Source organism: Capricornis sumatraensis, chromosome 20 (assembly GCF_032405125.1).
Source record: "Capricornis sumatraensis isolate serow.1 chromosome 20, serow.2, whole genome shotgun sequence".
In the NCBI taxonomy this organism is placed as follows: domain Eukaryota; kingdom Metazoa; phylum Chordata; class Mammalia; order Artiodactyla; family Bovidae; genus Capricornis; species Capricornis sumatraensis.
Genome location: NC_091088.1, coordinates 31,588,333 through 31,611,012, shown reverse-complemented (window position 1 = coordinate 31,611,012; position 22,680 = coordinate 31,588,333). Strand labels below are relative to the sequence as shown.

At 50.0% G+C, this 22,680-nt stretch overlaps 1 protein-coding gene across 1 annotated transcript in view; it reads left to right on the top strand.

Annotated features, from left to right (window-relative positions):
* The first annotated feature begins 1,822 nt into the window (after positions 1 to 1,822).
* LOC138096743 (cyclic nucleotide-gated channel beta-1-like) overlaps positions 1,823 to 22,680 on the top strand; it is a 93,831-nt gene continuing 72,973 nt past the window's right edge. Inside the window, exons 1-12 of the mRNA XM_068993023.1 lie at positions 1,823 to 1,907; positions 3,105 to 3,267; positions 6,818 to 6,925; positions 8,987 to 9,144; positions 10,233 to 10,388; positions 11,736 to 11,944; positions 12,967 to 13,017; positions 13,277 to 13,363; positions 13,761 to 13,825; positions 14,677 to 14,799; positions 20,155 to 20,296; positions 21,060 to 21,219. Coding sequence (XP_068849124.1) covers positions 1,823 to 1,907; positions 3,105 to 3,267; positions 6,818 to 6,925; positions 8,987 to 9,144; positions 10,233 to 10,388; positions 11,736 to 11,944; positions 12,967 to 13,017; positions 13,277 to 13,363; positions 13,761 to 13,825; positions 14,677 to 14,799; positions 20,155 to 20,296; positions 21,060 to 21,219 — 1,507 coding nt within the window. The remainder of the gene's footprint in view (positions 1,908 to 3,104; positions 3,268 to 6,817; positions 6,926 to 8,986; positions 9,145 to 10,232; positions 10,389 to 11,735; positions 11,945 to 12,966; positions 13,018 to 13,276; positions 13,364 to 13,760; positions 13,826 to 14,676; positions 14,800 to 20,154; positions 20,297 to 21,059; positions 21,220 to 22,680) is intronic.

Genomic DNA, 22,680 nt, shown 5'->3' with positions numbered 1-22,680 from the left:
TGTACATAGGAAACCCTGAAGACTCCATGCAAACACTGCTGCTGCTGCTGCTGCTAAATCGCTTCAGTCGTGTCCAACTCTGTGCGACCCCATAGATGGCAGCCCACCAGGCTCCCCCATCCCTGGGATTCTCTAGGCAAGAACACTGGAGTGGGTTGCCATTTCCTTCTCCAATGTGTGAAAGTGAAGTTGCTCAGTCGTGTCCTACTCTTAGCGAGCCCGTGGACTGCAGCCTACCAGGCTCCTCTGCCCATGGGATTTTCCAGGCAAAATTACTGGAGTGGGTTGCCATTGCCTTCTCCGAAGCAAACACTACTAGATCTAATAAATGAATTTAGCAAAGTAGCGGGATTCAAGATTAATATTAAAAAATGAGTTGCCGCACTTTATAATAACAATGAAACATCAGAAAAGGAATGTTAAAAAAAAAAAAAAAGAAACCCTTTAAAAATAGCACCAAAAAGAAAAGGACTTACCCGGTGGTAGAGTGGTTAAGAATCTGCCTGCCAAAGTAGGGGACATGGGTTTGATCCCTGGTTTGGGAGGATTCCACATTCCTCAGAGCAACTAAGCCTGTGCGCTGCCACTACCGAGCCTGCATGTTGCAACTCCTGAAGCCCATGCTCTGAAACAAGAGAAGCCGCTACAATGAGAAGCCCACACACTCCAACTAGAGAGTAGCTCCTGCTGGCCACAGCCAGAGAGAATCCTGCACCCAGCAACAAAGACCCAGTGCAACCAAAACAAAAACACCTAGGAATAAACCTAACCAAAGAGGTGAAAGGCTAATACGCTGAAAACTGTAAAATATTAGGGAAGCAGATTAAAGAGGATCCAAAGAAATGGAAAGATATCCCATTCCCTTCCAAGAGGATTGCAAGGATTAATATTGTTAAAATGGCAATTTTATCCAAAGCAATGTGCAAATTTAGTATGATACCTGTCAAAATACCCAAGACTTTTTTCACAGAACTAGAACAAATAATCCAAAAATTTTTATAAGGACTATTAAAGACCCAGAATTGCCAAAGCAATCCTGTGAGGCAGCCTAGGGATGGGGGCCACGGAGCAAGAGGCATAACTCTCCCAGACTTCAGATAATACTACAAAGCTACAGTAAAATCAAAACAGTGTTGTAAGGGTATAAAAATGGACATGCGGATCTATGGAACAGTGAAAATAGAGCCTAGAAATAAACCCATACACCTATGACCAATTAATCTCCAACAAAGGGGGCAAGAATATGAAATGGGTAAAAGACAGTCTCTTTAGCAAGTGCTGGGAAAGTTACCTGCAAGTAAATCAGTGAAGTTATACCCTCACACCATATACAAAAATAAACTTAAAATGGCTTGAAGACTTAAACCTAAGACATGACATGTAAAACTCCTAGAAGAGAGCATAGGCAAAACATTCTCTGACATAAATCATACCAATGCTTTCTTAGTTCAGTCTCCCAAGGCAATAGAAATAAAAAACAAAAATAAATAAAAGGGACCTAATCAAACTTTTACAAGCTTTTGCACAGCAGAGGAAATCATGAAAAAGGAAGGAGGAAAGAAAAGACAGCCTGTGGAATGGGAGAAAATATTTGCAAATGAGTTGATGGACAAGGGCTTAGTCTCCAAAATATACAAACAGTTCATACCACCACCACCACCACCAGAACAGCCCAACTGAAAAATGGGCAAAAGACCTTAACAGGCATTTCTCCAAAGAAGACGTACAGGTGACCAGTAAGCACATGCAAAGATGCTCAACAGCACTGATTATTAGAGAAATGCAAACCCAAACTAGAAGGTACCACCTCACATTGATCAGAATGACCATCATGAAAAAGTCTACGAATAGCAGGTGTTGGAGAGGGTATGGAGAAAAGGGAACCCTCCTACACCGTTGGCACGAATGTAAGTTGGTACAGCCACTGAGGAGAACTGTGTGGAGGTTCCTCAGAAAGCTAAAAATAGAATCACCATATGATCCAGAAATCCCACTCCTGGTCATATACCTGGACAAAGCTATAATTCGGAAGATACATCTCCCCTATGTTCATAACAGCACTATTTACAATAGTCAAAACATGAAAACGACTAAATGCCCATTGACAGATGAACGAATAAAGATGTGGTACATGGATAAATGGAATACCACTCAGCCACAAAAAGAGTGAAATCATGCCATTTGCAGCAGCATGGATGCAATTAGAGATTATCCTACTAGATGAAGCAAGTCAGAAAGAGAAAGACAAATATCCTATGCAGCCAGTATATGTGGAATCTAAAACATGGAGCAAATGAACCTGTCTCAAAACAGAAACAGACTCACAGATGTAGAGAACAGGTTTCTGGTTGCCACTGGGGAGGGAGATAGGGAGGGAAGGACTGGCAGTGTGGGACTGGATATAAAATATTATATATAGGGTGGATAAACAACAAGGTCCTGCTGTATAGCACAGGGAACTAGGTTTATCCTGTGATAAACCATAATGGAAAAGAATGTGAAAAGAAAGAATATATGTGTGTAACTGAGTCACTTGGCTGTACAGCAGAGCTTGGCACAACATTGTAAATCAACTATGGTTTAATAAAAAAATTTTAAAACAGAGGTCTTGTACCCCCATGTCTGCTGCCCCCACGGGCCTGGGAAAGCCCCATCATTCCTACCTTGGGATGGGGAAACTGAGGCCCAGGGAGAGGAAGCAGCTGAGCCAGACTGCAGCAGGCCAGACCCTAGGACTCAGTGCCCCCCAGGCAGGCTCCCCAAGCCCTTTCTCAGCGCTGCCACCCCAACCGCCACCCCAGGGCCTTGCTGCTTCTCCAGGCCCAGGGAAACCAGACTGGCTCCAGGCTGTGTCCGGAAGCTCCCATGACGTCACGGCTGCTCCCGTGACTCCTGGGTCAGTGGCTGCGAGGGGCGTGGCCCTCAGAGGGCCCTGGACACCGCATCATGGTGTCCCCTGCATGGAGCTCTCCCGGGAGCCCTGTGTGGATGCAAGGCTGCCACAGGCCCCTCCACACACACTGTCTGTGGCTTCGCCGTAGAACACAGTGAGGCTCCGGGGACCTGGCTCCTCTCTGATGCTGTGTCCTCCTTCCCCTCCCCAGTACCTGCCATGGAAGAGCACCCCGAAGTGCAGGTGGAAGACACTGATGCTGACAGTCGGCCCCTCATCGCGGAGGAGAACCCACCCTCTCCTGTGCAGCTGCCCCCATCTCCTGCCAAATCCGACACTCTTGCGGTCCCAGGATCAGCCACAGGGAGCCTCAGGTCACCTTCTATGCTTCTCTTGGATGTTTCGTAGCACTGTGCCATCTGTGCATTTGGTAGAAGAGGACACTGGGGCCAGAGAGGGGAAGAAACTGGCCCAAGGTCACTCAGTAAGATGCCGTCAGCATTGGGACCGTGGGCCCACCCCTTTCCAGGTCTCCTAATTCCTGGTTTCAGGCTCTAGAAAGAATCTCTGAGGAAGCCCTGTCCAGAATACCCTTGAGTATATGGTTTGAAGTGGGTGATATTATTGTTAAAAATTACAATGGAAATACCAAAGAACTCTAGATACAATAACCATCCCTCATCCCACCATGCTAGGTTAGGTTGTGGTTTTATTTTTCTGCCCTCTCTTCCATACCTTATTTGTGGGCCCAGGCTTCTGAGTGGTTTTAATTGAAGGTAGGATTGGATCCCATCTCATCTGAGACCATATCTTATTTATTGAGCCCCTTTCCATACTGCTGGGCTGTCACTATGATGCTGTGTTGACGTCTTCCAGCTCCACATGTCAGAACAGATGTAGCAATCCTCCCCTGTTAAATACTGAACACAATAGTGCTCTGGCTATCTCTTTGGTCCTCTGCCCTCTGTCCTTGGGCTCCTTTCTCGAAAGTGAAATTCCTGCTCAGGGTTGCACACACTGTTGTGCTTCTTGAGATAAGTTGGTTGCTGCACGGTTAGAGGTGGTTTTGGACAACCTGAGCTGGGTAGCTGAGAGCGTTCCTGTGTAGAGCTATAGGCAGGCTGCGAGGTGCAGCACTGTGCTTTGTGAGTGGTTCTTTAAGCTAAAGAAGAGCCACCAGTGCCTTTCCTCTGCTGGCTGGATTGAGAGATGGTTCTTTTTTCTTGATTAATTCTTGCTCTCATCCCTGAGCTTTTGAGTAATTTCTCAGCTGAAGTCAGGTGCCTGCTGGGATAGAAATGGCTGGATGTAGTCAACAGAGGTTCGCAGATTTTAATGTGGAGAAGAGAGGCATAATCTCACCTGGCCTCAGAACACAGCTCACAGACACATCAGTCCTCATGGTTAATTCACTGAATCATATACAGAGTACAGATAGCAGAAGACGAGGTGCTACCATGACTGTGGACATCTGGTCTACCTCCCTCTAGTCACTTTATTAGGGTGGAGAAACTGTGCAGGTTGGATTAGAGATGGATACTGGGAAGCAGCGACAAGGGGACTAAGGTCACATGGGGCTAGAATCCAAGCTCCTACCTGTTGCTTGTGAGCTGGGTCTGTGAGGCTCCTCTGGTTATCATTCATTTGCAAACATTTTTTGAACATCTCTATGTGCCAGTCTCTGCTCTAGGTGCTGTAGACACACCAGGGAAAAGCCTGTCCTAATAGAGCTGATATTCTAGTGCGACGGAGATAGTGAACAAGTAATCACACCAGACTCTTCCAGGGAGCTGCTAAGCAGAACATGACTGTGAGAAACTGGAGAAGCCTCAGCCTGAGCTTGCCCCCAAGAAGGAATTCTGATGCCTGACATGGGAGACCAGTGGGGCTGTCTGTGGTCAGGGATGGAATGAACACAGGGCAATTGATGGGAGCAGAGAAGCCACCCAAACAGAGGGGTAGAGGGGGGCATGTGGGCAAGGCCGTTCTCACAGCACAAAGCTGTGGTTTGGAGTGACTCCCAGGTCACCGCTTACCAGATGTGAGGCTTAAAGCAAGTCATTTGATCTTCCTAGGCCCCCATCTTTCCTTGATAAGATGGGGATGAAACGTTTCCTGTACCTTAGGCATGTGAAAATTCAATGAACTCCTGTAAGTGAAGTGCTTAGCACAGGGCCAAGCACTGGGCAGTGCTAGGGGAACAGAGCTTCTGACTTACTTCCACTTTCTGAACTCTCTCCAGGCCCTCGGAAGGCACTGGGCTGAGGGCAGGAGGGCTGAGTTTAAGTCCTAGTTGAGAGATTTCTGCCCCAGTCTTCTTGTGTGCAGGCATCCTTTTTTTCAGTATTTATTTATTTGGCTATCAGTCAGTTCAGTTGCTCAGTCCTGTCCAACTCTTTGCAACCCCATGGACTGCAGCAGGCCAGGCTTCCCTGACCATCACCAACTCCCAGAGCTTGCTCAAACTCGTGTCCATCGAGTCAGTGATGCCATCCAACCATTTCATCTGCTGCTGTCCCCTTTTCCTTCCACCTTCAATCTTTCCCAGCATCAGGGTCTTTTCCCTGATGGCTATTTGACTATGCCAGGTCTTAGTCGTGGCATGTGGGATGTAGTGCCCTGACCAGGGGTCGAGCCCAGGCCCCCTGCATTGGGAGTGCAGAATTTTAGCCACTGGATCACCAGGGAAGTGCCCCTGCAGGCCTCCTTTTAATTAGAGTGTAAAAGAGGCGAACCCATGAGTCTTGCCATTTTAGTTGAGTTGACAGAAGATAATAGGGTAGTTCCAGAGCTTTCTGGAATAAAGCGAATGCTGCACATCCCTCTGACTGTGTCCCTCTAGAACCCTAATGGTGGAATCCTGAGTCACGGTGGTGGGGGATGGTAGAAGTACCACGTGTCTTCAAATCTAGACACCATCAGCCAAGACACCAGTGGTTCCAAAAGCAACACTGGTGGACTTGGACTGAATGGTGGGGACCCAGGATAATTTAGTCTTCATCCTTCAGATAGGGAAAAGGGAGCTTCAGGAGGGGATGGGGCTTGTCCCAGGTCACACCACATGCGGGAGACCAGACTCCATGGCCTGTGGGTGTCAGTTGTTCCAATCAGGGGCACATCTGTTAAGGGAGGGAAGCTGAGCTTCTAGGAGATTTAACAGGATGGAATGGGAGCCCTCACACCTTATTGGAGGCTGGAAGGATGGTGTGAGGGAGAAAGAGGTGGGGGTGGGCTGGGAAGCTCTGCGCCGTCAGACTGGGAGGTGGAGGGAGAAGGATGTTTAAAATGAGACCTGACTGAGTGCTAAGCGCCTCATTGAGCTGGTTAGATTTAGTCCCATTTTGGGCTTTCCTGGTAGCTCAGCTGGTAAAGAATATACCTGCAATGCGGAAGACCTGGGTTTGATCCCTGAGTTGGGAAGATCCCCTGGAGGAGGGCATGGCAACCCTCTCCAGTATTCTTGCTGGAGAATCCCTATGGACAGAGGTGCCTGGTGGACTACAGTAGTCCATGGGGTCACAAAGAGGTGGACATGACTGAGCAACTAAGCACAGCACACACAGTCCCATTTTACAGAGGGGAAAGCTGAGGCAACTCAGAGAGTTTAAGTAACTTGCCAAGGGCACTCGTTGGGAAGAAGCAGGGCTGGGGAGCAAACTTGGGTTTTCCTGATGCTGAGTTAGTGCTGTTACTTTTACGTGAGGCCGCTGAACGGATGCAGAGACTAAGGTCTGGAGGTCGGCTGTGTCCCCTCTTCTCCCTTTTCGTTTCCCTGCAGGCAAGCGAGGACCCTTGGGCAGCACCATCCTCTGCTCCGACCTCCCACCCAGGATTTGCTCTGGGTGATCTGCAGGGCTCCAAGTTGGCTCCCCGCTTGTGGCTCCTGCCTCCCTGAAGTCCCTTTCCATGTCTGTGTTCTTGCAGGAAGAGGCTGCCTTCCCAAGATGATGAGGCTGAAGAGCTCAAGCTGCTGTCACCGGCTGCATCCCCCGTGGTCGCCTGGTCGGACCCCACCAGCCCACAGGGCACTGAGTATGTGGGGGCCGCCTCTGGGGTCTCAGGGAGTCAGGCAAGCAAAGGGAGGTGAGCTGGGGAGAGCATGAATGTTTTTAGAACACTCTGCCTGAAGGCAGACTGTGCCAGTGGTTTCCAAGCAGTAAGGGAGGGCTGGGTCCCCTGCCCTGGCTGCTTCTGGCTGGCCCAGCAGTTGTGCAAAATCTGGTCTGCAGAATGGGCCTGGGCTCTGGGCCTCCTGTGTCCCGAGCCACAGAGAGTGGACCTGGCGAAGCCAAGTGTTTATAAGCTCCTCAGGTGATTCCAATGCAGTTGGTCCGTGGAACAATGTTTAAAGGGCACTGTGAGGGCATCAGGGCCTGTGTCTCTGATATATGCCTGTCTCAAGGGCTGGGCCAGAGGGAGATGTTTTCCTGAAGGGTCTACGTAGGCTAGTGACAATGAATTCCCCAGCCCTGGGCTCTGGCCTGGGCGTCTCACCTCCCCGCCAGCCATGCTCCTGGAGTGACCTCAGGAAACCATGACCTTTCCTTCCAGTCTTTTTTTTTTCTGGCTGTAATTTTATGGAGTTTATGCTTAGCAGTATTGTGGAAAGTTCAGAAAAGCCAAATAAGCAGGAGAAAACCCCAAACCTCACCTATCATCCAGTGATTCCTTTTAGCGTACAGTGGGAGTCTCATCTGATGCAGTAGGATCAGGGTGGGGTTAGGGTTCATATCAGAAGATCAGACAGAAATCCTGTAGAATAATAAAAATTCCCTTGGGAAAAAAGGTCTTAAGGTGGTCGGCATGGAGCCCTAGGTATTCCCTCAGTAGGTTAAGATGCTATTGCAGATAGACCTCAGTGTCTCAGCGCATAAGGAACAGGATGGCTCATGTCAGAGTCATGTCCTCAGGTGCGTGTTTCAGGTCAGTGGCAGACTCTGCTCTCTGCAGTCATTTAAGGACCCAGCCAGCACTGGCTCTGCCATCTTTCTGCGGCTTTCAAGATCTCACTGGTCAGACTGGAAAGGGAGAGTGCCAGGCTGCTCTCCATAAGGAGGCCTGGAGTTGCACAAGGCTTGTGCACAGAAGAGAGCTGACATGGCCACACCTGGGCAACAGGGTCCCTGGCTAGGTGGCGACTGCTTCCCAAAGTGAGTGAGCAGTTCCTGTCTCCTCCACCCCTGGTGCCATCTCTCATTATGACCCCACACTGCTTGTCTCCAGCTCAGCTGAGCACATGAGGAGTAGCTGGCTTGAGTTTCAGTGCCTCAGTGTATGAAAAAAATAATAGATCTGTAAATACTAGTGTCACCCTCAGCTCAGCGAGAGGATCACAGGCCACTCAGCAAAGTACAGGGAACTAGGCTGATTCACACAGCCACTCGTCTCAACTCACCCAGAGCTCTGGACCCACGCTGAGCAGACTGTCAGGCAGATTCTCATTCATTCTGTCTGTCTATGTCTGTCTCTCTTGATGCAAGTTCATACATTTTAAATTCCTGTAAATTAAAAGGATTTTAATGTATCTGTAATTTTTTTTATTTTGATTGAATTAAACTAATTAATTTATTTATTTTGCCCATGCTGCATGGCTTGTGGGATCTTATTTCCCTGACCAGGGATCAAACCCATGACCTTGGCAGTGAGAGCTCAGAGCCCTAACCACAGGACCGCCTGGGAATTCCCTGCACTGTTTTTCAAATCAGCTATTTCCTAAACCTCAAAAAGTAGCCCCTGTCCACTCCCTGATCAGTCCTGTATCTCATGTGAACCCCAAACTGAGTCTAACAGCCCTGAACTGAGTTCCAAGAGTTGCCCCTAAATCAAAAGTGGAATCCAAAGTTTTTCAGAATTGCCCATCTGAATCAGAGCCTGCGCGGTACATTTCCTATAAAGCTGGGTATCCCAGTGCAATTCCCAGGCTGAATTTCCTCCCAGGAGATATTAAGGTGGGTTTGATGTTTTGATGTCAAGAGGGAGACTGGGGCAGGATTGACCCCCTCCAGCCAGGTGGGATACAGATTCTGCCCTTGCCTGGGGGCGCAGGGGTCCTTCCCCACACAGTCCACTCAGCTCTGGGTGCTGTTTCCACAGTGACCAGGACCGTGCAACCTCCACAGCCAGCCAGAACAGTGCCATCATCAACGACCGGCTCCAGGAGCTAGTGAAGCTCTTCAAGGAGCGGACGGAGAAGGTGAAGGAGAAGCTCATCGACCCTGACGTCACCTCCGATGAGGAGAGCCCCAAGCCCTGTGAGTCCAGAGCTGGTGATGGTCCACTGGACGCAGGGTGTGGTGGGGCCCCTGGAGCCCTCTTTCAACTCATAGGGAGGGTAGCCCCAAGAAAATGGTGGGGATGCTTGAGAGAAGCACAGATCTCCACTCTCTGGAATTCGAGATCCTTTGTAGACAGGTTTAGCTACGTTTGCAGGGGAGGAAAGAAGTCAGCGTTCTGGCCGATGATCCAGTTGTACTTAGCTCTGTGTCTCGGAGGGCAAGTTCCCTGGATGACCCTCTGTGCCTCTCCTGCTGGCAGGCAGGTAGGTGGTCTACCCTGGGGCGTATGTCATGGCCTTACATTCAGATGGTGTCCATAACCCACTCTGGAACCACACAGTCTTAGTTTTCAAAGGCCTTGGTTACAATATTTATTTGGAAGTTTTCTTCTTTCAGAGTACCAGGAGGAAATAAGAACCACACTCTCTTGCCAGGGAGGTTTTCTAGGTTTTTCCAACGGAGGGTTGTGCCTTCGAACTCAAAATACCAACAGTGAACCTAGCAGAGCCTGACTTCATAACCCTAAAGGTAGAAACATAGCCATATTGAACCTTTCAGAGCCAGTCTCTAGTTCACCAACAAACATCTCCATAGACGCACAGGAAGGCTGTGATCCCATTCAGTGTCTTGTTTTAGAGACAAAGGAGCTGAGATTCCTGTGCTAAAAAACCTAGGGCAATGTTTTCCTGATTCCCGGGGGTGGAAGTTCTGGGTACCAATGTCCCCCCACCTCCAGAGAGAACCAGGGTGTCCAAACACAGACACACAAGCAGACACTCAACTGAAACACCCAACTTGCCCAGAAATACCTCATTTTAGGCAGCTCCTGAGCGGTGGTCCCCTATTGGTAGTAGGTAAGCATTTCAGAGCAGGTGCTCAGGCTGCTATTTAAGAGGATATGTGGGGTTTGCTACAGGAGAACACGCAGAGCTTATGGCTGGTTGTGGAGAGCTGCCAGGGTCCCCTCAGCTCCAGCTCCAGCGTCTGCAGTCGGGTGCCTTGTCTTTGCATCCTCAGCCTGAGCCCCGGGGCTAGGTCAGAGGGTCACCAGTGTCATCCCACAGCCCCAGCCAAAAAAGCCCCAGAGCCGGCCCCGGAAGTGAAGCCAGCTGAAGCGGGGCAGGTGGAAGAGGAACACTACTGTGAGATGCTCTGCTGCAAGTTCAAACGCCGCCCCTGGAAGAAGTACCAGTTTCCCCAGAGCATTGACCCGCTGACTAGTGAGTCCTGGGAGGGCGGTGGGCGTGGCCACACGTCATGGAAGGGGCGGGGCTGGGGCTGGGGCGGGGAGGGGGAGGGGCCCAAACGAACTAAGTCTCTGGACTAGGAAGGAATACGGCACCCATCTTAACAGGCGAGGAAACTAAGGCACAGAGGAGTTAACTGGCCTAAAGACACAACTAGTCAGCGGCAGACTCAGGACTCCTGACTCTTGGCCAAGTCTTCTTTCTACTCTGCCCTTACTGGCTCCTTTCCCAGATCTGCTGCTCTGAGCAGAGAAGGGGAAAAGTTCTTCCAACATCTCAAGTGGAGTGCCTCTCACCTGCCTTTTAGCTCATGTTATATTCTTCAGGAATAACAAACCTTCATATGTGCACAGCACTTTACAAAGGGTTTCCCTGCCTTTTCTTTTCTTTTTTAAATCTGACTTCTCCTGTGACTTCTCTGAGGAAGACAGAGCGGGGACCAGGGAGGGACTTTCCCAGGGTCACACAAGAAGTCACTGAGGGGCAGGACTCCAACCCTGGTGTCCACGGGTCCTTTAAAATGCCCAGGTTGGGAGGAATTCCCTTTCAGTCCAATGGTCAGGACTCTGCACATGCACTACAGAGGGCACTGGTTCGATCCCTGTTCAGGGAACTAAGAAAGATCCCACAAACTGCTGGATGTGGCCAAAAAATAAAAGTAAATAAACAAATAATAAAATGCCCACGTGACCTACAGTATCCATCCTTCCATGCACCTGTCCATGTATCCATCTGTCCATCTTCTGTGCATTGTTCACTACTGTGTATTTAGGAAAGCAGGAAATACATTTTCGGAAAAAATTCAACCAGAGTGGATCAAATGTGTTTTCTGTTAGCTGTCTATGAACTAATAATGACCTCACATCCCCTCCTGAGAGTTCTCCATTTGTTAGGGCCTAGCTGTGATTTATTTTTATATCAAAGATAGTTTTTTATGCCCCCCCCGCCCCGCCCCCCCACCACCAGGCTTCCCTCGTGGCTCAGTCTGTAAGAAACTGCCTGCAATGCAGGAGACCCAGGTTCAATCCCTGGGTCGGGAAGATCCCCTGGAGAAGGGAATGGGAACTCCAGTATTCTTGTCTGGAGAATCCCATGGACAGAGGAGCCTGGTAGCCTCTAGTAGTCCATGGGGTTGCAAAGAGTTGGACACGACTGAATGATTAACACTTTCACTTTCCCTCAAGAAGGGTCACATTTAGAGCTGGTAAGAAAGTGCAGATTGATAAGTGGAAATAAGAAAGCCCCATCCCGATCGCACGGTGAGGTGAGGGGCCCTTCTCCGGCTGAGGTTCTAGCACCTTCCCTCCCCCTCCCCTGCAGACCTGATGTACATCTTGTGGCTGTTCTTCGTGGTGCTGGCCTGGAACTGGAACTGCTGGCTGATTCCCGTGCGCTGGGCCTTCCCCTATCAGACGCCAGACAACATCCACCTCTGGCTGCTGATGGATTACCTGTGCGACCTCATCTACCTCCTGGACATCACCGTGTTCCAGATGCGCCTGCAGTTTGTCAGAGGCGGGGACATCATTGTGAGTCACATCCGGATGGGGGGTGGCTGGGGGCAGACGCTGCCGCCAGAGCCCCTGATGCTGGGATGGACAAGAAGCTAAATGAACAGGGAAATCTCAGGACATCCACTCTTGCCTATTCAACAGCATGGTTGTTTGTTTCACACATCTTTGATACATTTAAATTACACACATCTTCATATGTGGGTAAAATGGTTCCTGGACCACCTGGTAGAATTAGAGATGAAAAAGTAGTCCAGAGAATGGACTTTAGAGTAGGCAGACCTGGTTCAAATCTTGGCTGTATGAGAACTAACTGTGTCACCTCTTAGAGCCTCAGTTTTGTCATTTGTAAGATGGGGATAGTAATTGTTCCCACCTCTTACCATTGCTGTGAGGCTCCATGGAGGTGATGTATGCAGAGTGCTCAGCACAGGTAACTGCTGACAATTGACATTTCCTGGGGGTGGTCCTGCAAAAAGCACACTCCCCAGACCAGTTGGGGAGTCCATGTTCTGGTGCACTTTCTGGGGAGGAAACCAAAATCCTGACTGTAATGTGGCCAAGTCCCCATCTCCCTGTGTAGGTCATTTTTCAAAATTCCATGTGAGTGGAGCTGGGTCTCCTCTGTGTGTAGACAAGTTGAGCTTCTAAAATAATTCACAGGAAGAATTCCCTGGGCAACCTCTTTCCTGGTCTGATCAGAGCAGTGAATAAGGTTGCAAGTGATCCAGGTGAGGCTAACGTGCTTAAGAGTTATCGTGAAGAGTTAAGAGTTGGACTGAGAGTAAGGTCAGCGTCCCTGCTTTCCATCCAAGAAGCCGGAATCAAGCTGAGTGACCTCCCCACTCCACCTTGGGGAGCTTGATCTCCCCATCTGTAGGCTTTCACCAAGCTCCGCTGGTCTATTCAATGGCTCTGCACCCATGAGGCTGTTATTTGGACAGGAAGATCAAGGTTGGGCGGGAATTTGCATCACTGCTCCAATGGGGTCAGGGGAAGCTCTCAGGCCATTTCACAGTCATTATTCCATTTCATTCCAGACGGACAAAAAGGAGATGCGCAACAATTACCTGAAATCTCAGCGCTTTAAGGTGTGTGCCAGGGGTCTCAGGAGGCTGTGTCTCTGGGGGCCCTGGGTGTTTTGAGGCCTGTATGACGTGGCCTCCCCCACAGGACCAGCACAGGCTGGGGCTTGTTGGTAGGATACCTGCTGCCCTAGTTTTAGCCCCTCCATGGGCATCCTGACCTTGCCTTTCCATTGAAGGTGGAGACCCCCGCCACTCACCCCATCCCACAACCCTGGGAGTTATACGCTGTTTTATACACTGTGGTGTCCTGCTGGCATTTCAGATGGACATGTTCTGCCTCTTGCCGTTGGACTTACTCTACTTGAAATTCGGTGTGAATCCCCTCCTGCGCTTGCCCCGCTGTTTGAAGGTAAGACGAGTGGGCTTCTCCAGCTCTTCTGGTGCTCTGTACTGGCGCCAACATCTTGATGCCTGGTCTAAGCAGCACTGGTGAGGCATCAGGAAAGGATGGCTGCAAGGGATGATGGGAAATTCCTTATGATTGGTAGTGCTTCTTAGCTGTGCTGTGTGTTAGATATTGTTCTGGAGGCTTTACAAGTGCTTACTCCTCAATTCCATGAGGTGAGGGTTATTAGTACTAGCAACAACTAATGGTGATGCAGGAGTCGGGCCACACGTTCAGATCCATCCTGGCTGCCCCTCCCACTGCGGGGCTGCAGAAAGAATCCTCAGTCCTGGCAGCTGTGGGGAGTGGGTGGAGAGGGGAGGGCACTGGGCCACCCCTGATGTCTTGCTTTTCCTCCCAGTATATGGCCTTCTTTGAGTTTAACAACCGCTTGGAATCCATCCTCAGCAAAGCCTACGTTTACAGGTGAGACCCCCCACACGTGCACACACGTGCCCACACGTGCACACACATGTCCCAGGATATTTGCAGCAAGAACAGAGCAAGACGTTCTCTACCCCATCCCTTCCCCTTTCAGCATCCCCCAGCTCCCAGGCCCCCTAGCCACTACCACCCCCCAGAAGCCAGGCCTCTTCCTCATCCTTCTTTGAAGGGATGTTTGTTTTTTAAAGATCCAGGAATGTCCTGTTTCCCCCAATTGTGAGGAGGGCACGTGCAGGCTGACGTGTGTGGCTGCCCTGCATATCCAGGGAGCTGGGCCTCTATTTGGTTTCAGCTCAGGAAACTGACCCCCCAAACTCTCAAACATGGGTGGCGGGCTGTAGGGACACAGTGGGCCATCTTGCGGATGCCCAGGCTTGGAACACAGGACGAGCCAGGCCACGCTGGGGGACAGGGCTCCTCTTGATATCTCTCAGGGGCAGTGCTTCTCTGCATGCATGTTCTTTCTTTGCCCCTGGCCCCCGCCCCATGCATTCCCCCCTCAGCTCCTCCATTTCCCCAGAATTGTCTGCACATGTAGCTCTGTGCCAGTTCTGGACCCCAGTCTTGACAACTTTCTGTTGGAGCATCACCATTCCTAGCCAGCGCAGTCTCAGTAGAGCAGCCAGTAGGCCCCGTAGTATAGCCACCGGTTCCCACGGGCCAAGTGTCTGTCGCACCAGGCAGCTGGGCAGAGCCTTGCGGCTCTGATATGGGGATCTCTGAGGGTGCTGGGAAGGGTGAGGACTAGCTTGTTCCCTGCAGTCCCCACCCCTGGGCTGAGATATCATTGCCACCTTTTCCGCTGCTGCATTCGTGCCTTCCTTCTTCTGCAGGGTTATCCGGACCACAGCCTACCTGCTCTACAGCTTACATCTGAACTCATGTCTGTATTACTGGGCGTCAGCCTATGAGGGCCTCGGCTCCACTCACTGGGTTTACGATGGCGTGGGAAACAGGTGAGCCGCAGTCTTCCTCCTGTGTCTTAGTAATTCATGGCACCAAGACTCCTGGAGAGGAGTCCCGCTGCCGCCATGTGGCTGGGTCACCTTGTTCCCGAGGAATAAGTGCCAGGCTGTAGTGGGCACTTGGTCAGCTGTGGTGACAGAGGCAGAGGAAGAGTTCAGGCCCAGGGGGCTGCGAGTCCCCTCAGGCAGGCCCTGCCTCACCCTGAGCTGTGCCCACAAGTGATGCAAAATGCTCTCCATCCAGCTTGTCAACACTTGGACCTCCTCCTCACACTTGCTTCTAGCTGGAGCTAGAACAGGTGGTCACTTGCATCCAGGGTGGTTTCTTTTTTTTCTTATTTTGAAGATTTGTTTATTTGCTTTTGGTAATGCTGGGTCTTCGTTGCTGCACACGGGCTTTCCCTGGTTGCGGTGAGTCGGGGGCTTCTTTCTAGTCGCAGTGAGCAGGCCTCTCATTGTAGTGGCTTCTCTTGCTTCAGAGCACAGGCTCCAGGCATGCAGGCTTAGTTACTCTGTAGCATGTGGGACTTTCCTGGTTCAGGGATCAAACCTGGGTCACCTGCATTGGCAGGCAGATTTTTAACCACTGGACCAGCAGGGAAATCCCAAGGTGGCTTCCTATAGAGTGGCTGTTGGTCCAGAATGTCCCCTTCTCGGGCCAAATGCTTCAGTACTTGGCCACAGTGACCTGTCGCCTTCTGAGATGGGCCTGTGGCCTGAGGGGAGCTCCCTGAGAGAGTCTGAGGGTCCAGGGAAGCCCAGCAGGCTGGAGGGGGAACCTGACATCTGCTGTGGGGTGCCATGTGTTGGGGGTGTGATCAGGGCCCAACACCCTGACACCACCACTGACCCTGCTTCTGTTCCCCTTGGCTGAACCCACCCACAGCCCTGGTCCAGAGACCATGACTAGACCATTCATTCATTCACTCACTCACTCATTCATTCATTCGTCCCCTCACAAGGGGGCAGAGAGAGGACTCAAAGGCCTTCTGTGCAAAAGGAAGAACAGAAGCTATTCACTAAATCTTGCTCTGTGACTTTGGATAAGGCCGTTACCCTTTCTGAGACTGTTTTCTCACCTATAAAATGGGGGTGGGATCGCACAGATTTCTCATGAGAAATAAATAAATTAATGTGTGTAACACATCCAGCCTGTGCCTGGACAGGAGTCAGTGACCCCACTTTCTAGCTATGGTCATTCTTAAGGGGAAGCCAGCACACCAGGAACTTAACCTAGGGTCACAAATCCCCCTTGAAGTCAGAACTGAATTTTGGGAGCATGCTGACTTCTGAGAAGAAGCTTCCTAACTGTCCTTAAATTCTCAGAGGGGTTCATATCCCACCTGGCTAAGAAGCCATTTCCCAGGGCAGGGCCTGGCACCCATCACAGGCAGGCCTGCATGGATGGCAGGCAGAGTGGGGAAGACAGGGCTAGCCCTCTGGGGCTTCCCTGTGCCGTGAAGAGGCACACTTTCTGGCAGCATCACCCTTTTCCAAATAAAATCCTACAGCGAAACCCAAGATATGCAAAAGCACAACTCATGTAGGAGAATGCCTCTAAAAATCCAATATCATTCATAATTATAACTTTCAAAATAGTGAGCATTTCTTGAATGCCTGCTATAGGCCAGGGGGCCTAAGGACCTAAACTCTTATATATTTGGTTTCTTCATCCTGCTTTGCGTTGGCCAGGTCTGGGGCAGTATGCAGGGGTCCCCACAGGTCTAGTGGCATGGAATACTCAAGAGACCCCTGAGATGTGCCATCCATGCCAGTAGCTGGCTCCTCTAGTCAGGAAGGGCTTCAGGGAAAGCCGGAGCTATATGGATCACTCATCTTCATTCTGCTCGTGGCCCAGCAGCACCCGGCACCCAGGCAGTGCCCAACTCAGTCCCCCTAAAGGGGACTTGATTTTCTTAACTCTCAAGAAAATTAGAGATACCAAGGGAACATTTCATGCAAAGATGGGCACAATAAAGGACAGAAATGATATGGACCTAACAGAAGCACAAGATATTAAGAAGAAGTGGCAAGAATACACAGAAGAACTATACAAAAAAGATCTTCGTGACCCAGATAATCATGATAGTGTGATCACTCACCTAGAGCCAGACATCCTGGAATGCAAAGTTAAGTGGGCCTTAGGAAGCATCACTACAAACAAAACTAGTGGAGGGGATGGAATTCCAGCTGAGCTATTTCAAATCCTAAAAGATGATGCTGCAAAAATGCTGCACTCAATATGCCAGCAAATTTGGAAAACTCGGCAGTGGCCACAGGACTGGAAAAAGTCAGTTTTCATTTCAAAGAAGGGTAAGGCCAAAGAATGTTCAAACTACTGCATAATTGCACTCATCTCACACGCTAGCAATGTAATGCTCAAAATTCTCCAAGCCAGGCTTCAACAGTATGTGAACCATAAACTTCCAGATGTTCAAGCTGGATTTAGAAAAGGCAGAGGAACCAGAGATCAATTTGCCAACATCTGTTAGATCACAGAAAAGGCAAGAGAATTCTAGAAAAGCTTCTGCTTTATTGATTATGCCAAAGCCTTTGACTGTGTAGATCACAACAAACTGTGGAAAATTCTTCAAGAGATGGGAATACCAGACCACCTGACCTGCCTCCTGAGAAATCTGTATGCAGGTCAAGAAACACAGTTAGAACCAGACATGGAGCAACAGACTGGTTCCAAATTGGGAAAGGAGTACATCAAGTCTGTATATTGTCATCCTGCTTATTTAACTTATATGCAGAGTACATCACACAACATGCCAGGCTGGATGAAGCACAAGCTAGAATCAAGATTTCTGGGAGAAATATCAATAACCTCAGATATGCAGATGACACCACCCTAATGGCAGAAAGTGAAGAACTAAAGAGCCTCTTGATGAAAGTGAAAAGGGAGAGTTTAAAAGCTGGCTTAAAACTCAACATTCAAAAAACTAAGATAATGGCATCTGGTCCCATCACTTCATGGCAAATAGATGGGAAAACAATGGAAATAGTGACAGACTTTATTTTCTTGGGCTCCAAAATCACTGCAGATGGTGACTACAGCCATGAAATTAAGACACTTGCTCCTTGGAAGAAAAAATATGACCAACCTAGACAGCATATTAAAAAGCAGAGACATTACTTTGCCAACAAAGGTCTGTCCAGTTAAAGCTATGGATTTTCCAGTAGTCATGTATGGATGTGAGAGTTGGACTATAAAGAAAGCTGAGTGCTGAAGAATTGATGCTTTTGAATTGTGGTGTTGGAGAAGGCTCTTGAGAGTCTTTTGGACTGCAAGGAGATCAAACCAGTCCATCCTAAGGGAAACCAGTACTAAATATTCATTGGAAGGACTGATGTTGAAGCTGAAGCTCCAATACTTTGGCCACCTGATGCAAAGAACAGAATCCTTGAGAAAGACCCTGATGCTGGGAGGGATTGGGGGCAGGAGGAGAAGGGGAGGACAGAGGATGAGATGGTTGGATGGCTGACTCAAAGGACATGAGTTTGAGTAAACTCCCAGAGTTGGTGATGGACAGGGAAGCCTGGCGTGCCGCAGTCCATCGGGTTGCAGAGTCCGACACGACTGAGCGACAGAAGGGAATTGAACTGAAAGGCTGCTTAGCATGCCCCCTGGTGGCCATAACTGGTATGACGGGGGAATGACAGGGCAGGCCTAGCGCGCGGGTCTGAGATTTTCTTGGACCAGGTGGTAATGAGGGACGGGAAGGCCTAGCGAGAGCCTTGCCCTAGGCCTTACAAAGGCCAAGACCCCCACTACCCAACTCCCCCAAAACTTCTGCTTCTCCACCCCTCCCCCAGTACTCATTGCACATTGACATGCCTGCCTCCACTAGATAGTGAACTTCGTGAGGGCACAGGCCAGTCTATTGTTCTCCACTGCCGGAACCAGTGACAGTGAAGGTGCTGGTAGCTGACGCTTCCTGAGGGCCCACCATGGGCCAGGTGCTCTTTTGACTTCACGTCATCCTCACAATCGCCCTGTGAAGGATGGTCTATGGCCACGCCCCTTCCGGAGAAGAACACCGGAAGAAGGCTTGGCAAGATGGATTACTTATGCAGCTAGAAGGTGTCAGGGCTGGGTTTGAGCCCAGGCCGTCTGTGCCGGAGCCCATGATCTAACCACAATACTGCATAAATAGCTGGTGAACGGAGCCCAGGGGAGGACCAGTTTGGGATCAATCTCGGACTAGATGACTGGCCAGTTGGATGATGATCTCCATTCCCCGGCTAAGCGGGGACCCTGGCATCATGGATGTATCAGGACACTGGGGACAGGGCAGGCTCTGGGCAGTTCCTGTGCCCTGGTGGGATGACAGAAAGTACAGGAAAGCCTGCTGAGAATGCCCTGAGTTTAGGCCCTGCTGACCTCAACCTTGCTGACCCCTGGGAGGGCACGGTCTGAAGGTCTGAACATAAGCACCTTGGTAATTAAATCCGTTTAAATAGCTATAAAGGTTTTACTTCTGTATCGATTAAGTTATTGTAAAAGCTTAAGTTTATTTTTGTAGGACTTAATGGCTAGGAATTAGAACAGTGAGGCTGCTCTGTTGGAATAATGCAAACTTGTAATTATTAATAAACATGCAAACCTTTAAAACTCAAAATAGTGAGGGAGGGACTTTTGCTACTTTGTGATGATTTCACAGGCTTGGGCATTTCCTATGCTTTGTACCACACAGCAGGACCCCACTGGCCACCTCCCTTCCTGATGGCTCATGCGTCTGTGTCAAGGGGTTACTGACGGTGGGTGACAGCTTAGAGAGAAGGTGACACCTGTTTTCCAGTCCCAGCCCTGGAACTTGCCAGCTGGTGACCATGGGTGTTCCCTTTCCCTTTGTGGCCCTCAGTCTCACTATCTGGTTAGTGGACAGCAGAAGGGAAGGGTCAGAAAAGGTGACCCTCGAGATCATCTTCCAATTTTGAGCTTGTTCTTGAACCTCATGATGGGAGAGCAAAGCAGAGACTGTGAACATTGGAAACATGTGGAGGGAAACTGAAGGATCCCAGGCATCAGGAGCTGGAAAGCCCTGGTTTATTCTCTCGCCAAGTCTTCCGAGCAACCTCCAGAAGCCTCAGTTTCCACATCTGTAAATGGGGATGACAGCATGTCTCTACAGGGTTAGGGCAGAGTCATGACCAAACCACACAGCACCTGCAAACATGCTCTGTATGCTGCAGAGGGCTCTGCAGTTGGGAGAAGTTTTTTTTCCCTCTTTTTTTTTTTTTTTTTGCACTCATGAGCTATAAAGCTTTATATTCAAGCCAGATTGCCCAGGATCCACAGGCTGAGTTTTGATGACTAAGGTCCCCTTCTTCTCTTCTCAGTTACATTCGCTGTTACTACTGGGCTGTGAAGACCCTCATCACCATCGGCGGCCTGCCTGACCCCAGGACGCTCTTTGAAATCGTCTTCCAAGGTCTAAACTATTTCACAGGTGTCTTCGCTTTCTCCGTGATGATTGGACAGGTAGGTGGGCCACTAGTCTGTCCCGACCCACCTGCCTGCAGGGCCCCTCTTCCTCCCGCTGCTGCCAGGAACGTCACCGTCCATGCCTGTTCCTTTCAGACCAAGCCCAGGAAAAGAGCACTGGGCAGAGAGTCAGGAGCCTGGAGCTCTGGGATCTGTGGGGTGAAGGGGTGGTGGTGGAGGCGTAGGTCCCACTTCCTCACTGAAGGTTCTTCTCATTTGAAATGTCAGTCTCCGGGGTAGCTGGAGAGCTGGGCCCAGTGGCTTCCTGCAGAAGCTGAGGATTTGGGCTGTTCCCTTGGAGAGGAGCCCTTGGTGGATTCTAATGTGCTGGGCCCTGGCGTGAGGCTCAGCTTGTAGCAGTACATGAGGCGCCACCAGGGGTGCTCAGTGCTGCCTTTGAGGGGCTCTGCCCCAAGGACCAGTACACCTGGCTCACATCTCCTCCTCTGAGGGGGTCACGTTGGCACCAGAATCAGCCCAGCCCAGCGAGACCTGCCCTCCTCGTGTGGCCCCAGAGACCTAAGCCCACCGAAGGGCCAGCAGCCTCACTCCTCCATGTCTACCCTGAAGGCAGAACATCTGGGTCAGCAAAACCTCTAAGTGTGGACATGGGTTTCCCCTCTCTCCTGATTTCTTACCAGCCCGGCAAGCGTGCACCCGGGCGCCTGTGTTACATTAATGTGCCCACAACCCATGTCCCTGAAGCCCGGCCCCACTCTGACCCAGTGGCCTCCCTGACCACCACCCTCCTGGCCCCCAGATGAGAGACGTAGTGGGGGCCGCCACCGCGGGACAGACCTACTACCGCAGCTGCATGGACAGCACCGTGAAATACATGAACTTCTACAAGATCCCCAGGTCTGTGCAGAACCGGGTCAAGACCTGGTACGAGTACACCTGGCACTCCCAAGGCATGCTGGGTAAGACACGCCCTTCCACCCAGCCCCACCCCCAGTGCCCTGCCCTCTTGGGCCCTGCCCTTGTCCTCTGTCCTTGGGGCCCTGAGCATGGGGTCCTCTCTGGGCTGCAGCCCCAACACGTAAGTGAGAGATGCCTGGAGAGGCCTTGGGAGGTGCCCATTCAAAGATGGAAGTGCAGTTGGAACCAGGAAAGGAAGGACTGTCTCTGTCTCTCTCACCTTTCTTGCTCTTCGTATACAAGAAGTTGCTAAGTCGTGTCTGACTGTTTTGTGACCCCATGGACTGTAGCCTGCCAGGTTCCTCCATCCGTGGGATTTTTCAGGCAAGAATACTGGAGTGTGTTACCATTTCCTTCTCCAGGGCGTCTTCCTGACCCAGGGTTCGAACCCGGGTCTCCTGCATTGCAGGCAGATTCTTTACCACTGAGCCATCAGGGAAGCCTGTATACATCAGAGAAGCATGTATACATATACACCCATACATACCATATATATTTTATAAATTTTTAAAAATTTCTTTTCAGAGCCTTTTCCATTATAGTTTACTACAATATATTTTATATTTGTTTGTCATGCTTTGCTTCTGAAATTGGCTAAAACAACACATGTTCATTCACTGTGGTTCAGCTTTCTTGTCAGTGATGAGGTATGCTCAGTAATTCTTGCAAAGTGAGAGAATCTTACCCATAAATTGTTTCCAAATGTAGTGAAGTTCTTACGGATTCTAAATGGAATCCTTAAGGAAATTTGACATGCTAATTATATGTTAATTGACTTTTTCTCCTCCTGTTTCCTTTTTATCTTTGTGCTAAGTTGCTTCAGTCGTGTTGGACTCCTTGTGAACCTATGGACTACAGCCCTCCAGGCTCCTCTGTCCGTGGGATTCTCCAGGCAAGAATACTGGAGTGGGTTGCCATACCCTCCTCCAGGGGATCTTCTTGACCCAGGGATTGAACCTGCATCTTTTGTGTCTTCTGCGTTGGCAGGGGAATTTCTTTACCACTAATACCACCTGAGTTAGTAATTTTGTTTTTGTGCTTCCCAGGTGGCCCTACTATTAAAGCATCTGTCTGTATGCTTTTCACTTACATTTACAGTATTTTTGCCTGTAAAATCCCATGGACAGAGGAGCCTGGTGGGCTGCAGTCCACAGGGTCACAAAAGAGTCAGGTACAACTGAGCACACATACACACATGCACATAATTTTGTTTTCAGAGCCTAGGCATCATTTTGGAAGGCTCTCAAAAGCTTGTGGACCACTGGCGCAGTACCTTAGGGTCCCCCAAGGCCCTCAGCAAAGTGAAATCGCCCCCCTTCACCTCCATTGGGTTCTGTCTGGTCTCAAAGAAGCCACACTTGAGGCCCACTGTCTCCTGAGCTGGGGTTGTTGGCAAGTCTGTGGACAATGCACTTAACCATAGTAGTTTCCAAGGCATGTTCACTTCCACTGCCTCATTCCAT